General features: G+C 32.3%; 1 protein-coding gene across 1 annotated transcript; it reads left to right on the top strand.

The window, feature by feature from the left end:
• The first annotated feature begins 400 nt into the window (after positions 1-400).
• LOC127718744 (neuronal acetylcholine receptor subunit alpha-3-like) lies at positions 401-1,591 on the top strand. The gene has a single exon (XM_052224799.1). The coding sequence runs from the start codon at positions 401-403 to the stop codon at positions 1,589-1,591; it is 1,191 nt and encodes a 396-aa protein (XP_052080759.1).
• Positions 1,592-3,104: the final 1,513 nt, after the last annotated feature.

The following is a 3,104-nucleotide window of genomic DNA, read 5'->3' on the forward strand; positions in this document are numbered from 1 at the left end:
CAGTTGTAAGGTAGGCGTTTGAGATTTGACAAGATAAACACAAGTGGATCTGCAACTGACTATATGTATAGCTTGCGCATCTGTCTCATAGGTATTTAACTTCACACCATTGAACTAGCTACATCTATGTTGCAAAGGAGTCATCAATAAATGAAAAATAAACGATGATTTACAACAAGAAATATTGTTATTACAGTGAAGTGTTAGTTGTTAATAACATGGATTTCCGATTAAGACAATTATCTTTTATTCGTTAAAATATCAGTGTTAGTTATTAACTGGAATTATCATATATCAGAGATCAAACAATCCGAAATATTGAATCAAAAGCATTTCGAATTCAATGATGACTTTATGTGTAATTCTTATTTGACAAACGTGATATTTTGATAATTTAAAGATGACTGCTACCTGGTGTTTAATAACGTCATTGACTTTCTTACTGGGATCAGTTATTTCACAGAGCAATATTAATGTTCAAAATTTATATACATTTCTGTTTACTACTAATAATTATAACACGCTTATTAGACCGAGTAGAAACCAGTCAGTGCCGTTATCAGTACACGTCATTTTTACACTTTACGGCATATCAGGCGTAGATGAGATCGAACAGAAATTGACCGCTACTGGATGGCTTGAGGTTGAATGGACAGATGAATTGTTATCATGGACACCCTCAAGCTTCGGAGGGCTCAGGTATATATATTATCCTCAAGGCAAAGTATGGAAACCAGATATATCTCTACAAAATGGATTTTCCAAACTGGAAGAACTCGGATCAAAATTCATTTCGGTGTTTATTGATTCAAACGGATTAGTAAATTGGAGGCCATTTCAAGTGTTTGAGTCCAAATGCGATATAGATTCAACATATTTTCCGTTTGATAGACAGACGTGTCATTTAGATTTTGTAGCGTGGAGTTTGTCTAATGTAGATGTTCATATAACAAAAGGGGGCAAGGGTATAGAACTTGCCGCTGATCTACAGCGTCATGGTGAATGGAAAATATTATCTTCATCTGCCTTGAATCTCGCAGAATCTCACGAGACAAAAGTTCGATTTACTATAGTGATTCAGCGAAAACCATTGTACGCTATAATAAATTATATTATGCCAATCTTGTTACTTTCAATTCTTGATATTTTTACATTCAAGATACCAGTTGATACAGGTGAACGCATAGGTTATGTTATTACAGTATGGTTAGCATATGCTGTGTTTCTCACGATTATCAGTGATTCGTTGCCACAGACTTCAGAATCTATTCCGATTGTTTCTATTTATATCATGATACAAATATTCATCGCAACTGTGATTGTTATCATTTCAGCAATAGAATCAGGGTGCGCACATTTGTCTGATGATGAATCAGTGTATTACTTGTTAAGAACACTTGCCAAAAAGTGCCGAAAACAAAGTGTACAATCAGAATCGGAAATTTCAAAGTGTTTGGATGGAGACGAAACCTGCGTAACGTGGAAGGAAGCGATATCAGCTCTTGATAAATGTTTGTTCTGGGTTTGCCTGACAATTTTCGTTTTATCCACTCTGATTACTTTACTTATTGCAGGTCTGAAATATATATAATTGTTTAAGCATCATTGTATTAAACAGACTCAGAGATCGACATCATGTTTCAAGAGTTATTTCCAATTGATAGAGATAATTTAATGTGTCTAGAATATTTTCTTTTTGAAATTCAACCAGTCTCAAATCCATTTTGATTTCAATTTTTCATTGTATTTTATCCAAAATACGACTGAAAACAACAAAAATTACTATTAAAGAAAGATATTTAGCGAATATAATTGTCTTGTTTTCCTTGTCTAAATATTTTTAAATCGAAAGAAAAAACAAAACAGGGGGAAATGTATAAACATATAAACCCTTATTATACCTCACCCAGCAAGTAACTGCTCTAACAGAAAAACAGTTGCAGATATCCATTGAAAGGCTTAAATCAGAATTCAGAAACTAGTTGAGAAACAATAAATTTTATAACATTGCAAAATACGTTGTCTTGCTAGTTTGGTATCCCTATTTTATGGGTTTTTTTTAAAGAAAGTGTTCTCCACGTTCAATTTTTACCAATATTTGGTTTCGAATATCACTGAAAACATAAGACGGATGTTGCATCAAATGTGCTTCAATACTGTGTGTATTGATAATAATTAAATGTCTCTTTTTATCAATCTCTAACACCACTTTTGGCATGGTTACTTTTGCATAATAAAAGAATTGAATAAAAACTGTGAAGACGTCTACTTATAAAAATTATATATTTCGTAAACGTCATAACACAACACAAAATAACGTCACATTTTTTCCGCGATCATACTAGTAATATAAAAATAAGTTGATGTGGTATATTTGCTATTGAGACAATTTTCCAGCAGTCTTAATTACGTAAATGTGATCATCTATAGGTCACAGTACGACCTTCAACGAGGAGCAAAACCCATATCGTAAATTAGGCTATCAAATGCCCCGGCGTATATTTTCAATGAAGAGTTAAAGACAAGAAGGAATGGCATTGGTTAATTCCATTCACGTATTAACATACATATATGTTGCTTTTTTTTACTTTCTATATATGGCCTTAAGTAGATATATTTCGTGTCTGGTCAATATTTATCCACTGGATAAATTTTAAGCACAAATTCAAAGTTTAAAGTTGATCTAAGTGAAAGTCACTTCCACACTTTTATAAAAGAACGACCAAACATATATTTTAAGTATTCATTTCACGTATGTACCTCAAAACCTATGTCAATTCTATTGCTTATTACATAAAATGAATAAATCAACTACAGATTTGCTCGCTGCTTGTACCTTTTCTGAGCTGCCGCTTTTATTATAATATACACAAATAATGACATTTCATATATAAATAGTGCTATTTTCTATCATATCCCATAATATCACTATCCAAAACACACAAAATACTGTTTCGTGGCCGGTCAGGAAAAACCAAGTTTGGAAAAATTTATTGTAGGACCTCACTTAAAAAAAAAGTATTCCTGTGCTATCTTAAAACTTCAAAGAAATCTGAGTATCCTATTGTGAGTTAGTCTGACTCTATTACCACTGTTTTTGTTTT

The sequence above is a fragment of the Mytilus californianus genome, unplaced genomic scaffold (genome assembly GCF_021869535.1).
Source record: "Mytilus californianus isolate M0D057914Y unplaced genomic scaffold, xbMytCali1.0.p SCAF_10, whole genome shotgun sequence".
NCBI classification, from domain to species: Eukaryota; Metazoa; Mollusca; class Bivalvia; order Mytilida; family Mytilidae; genus Mytilus; species Mytilus californianus.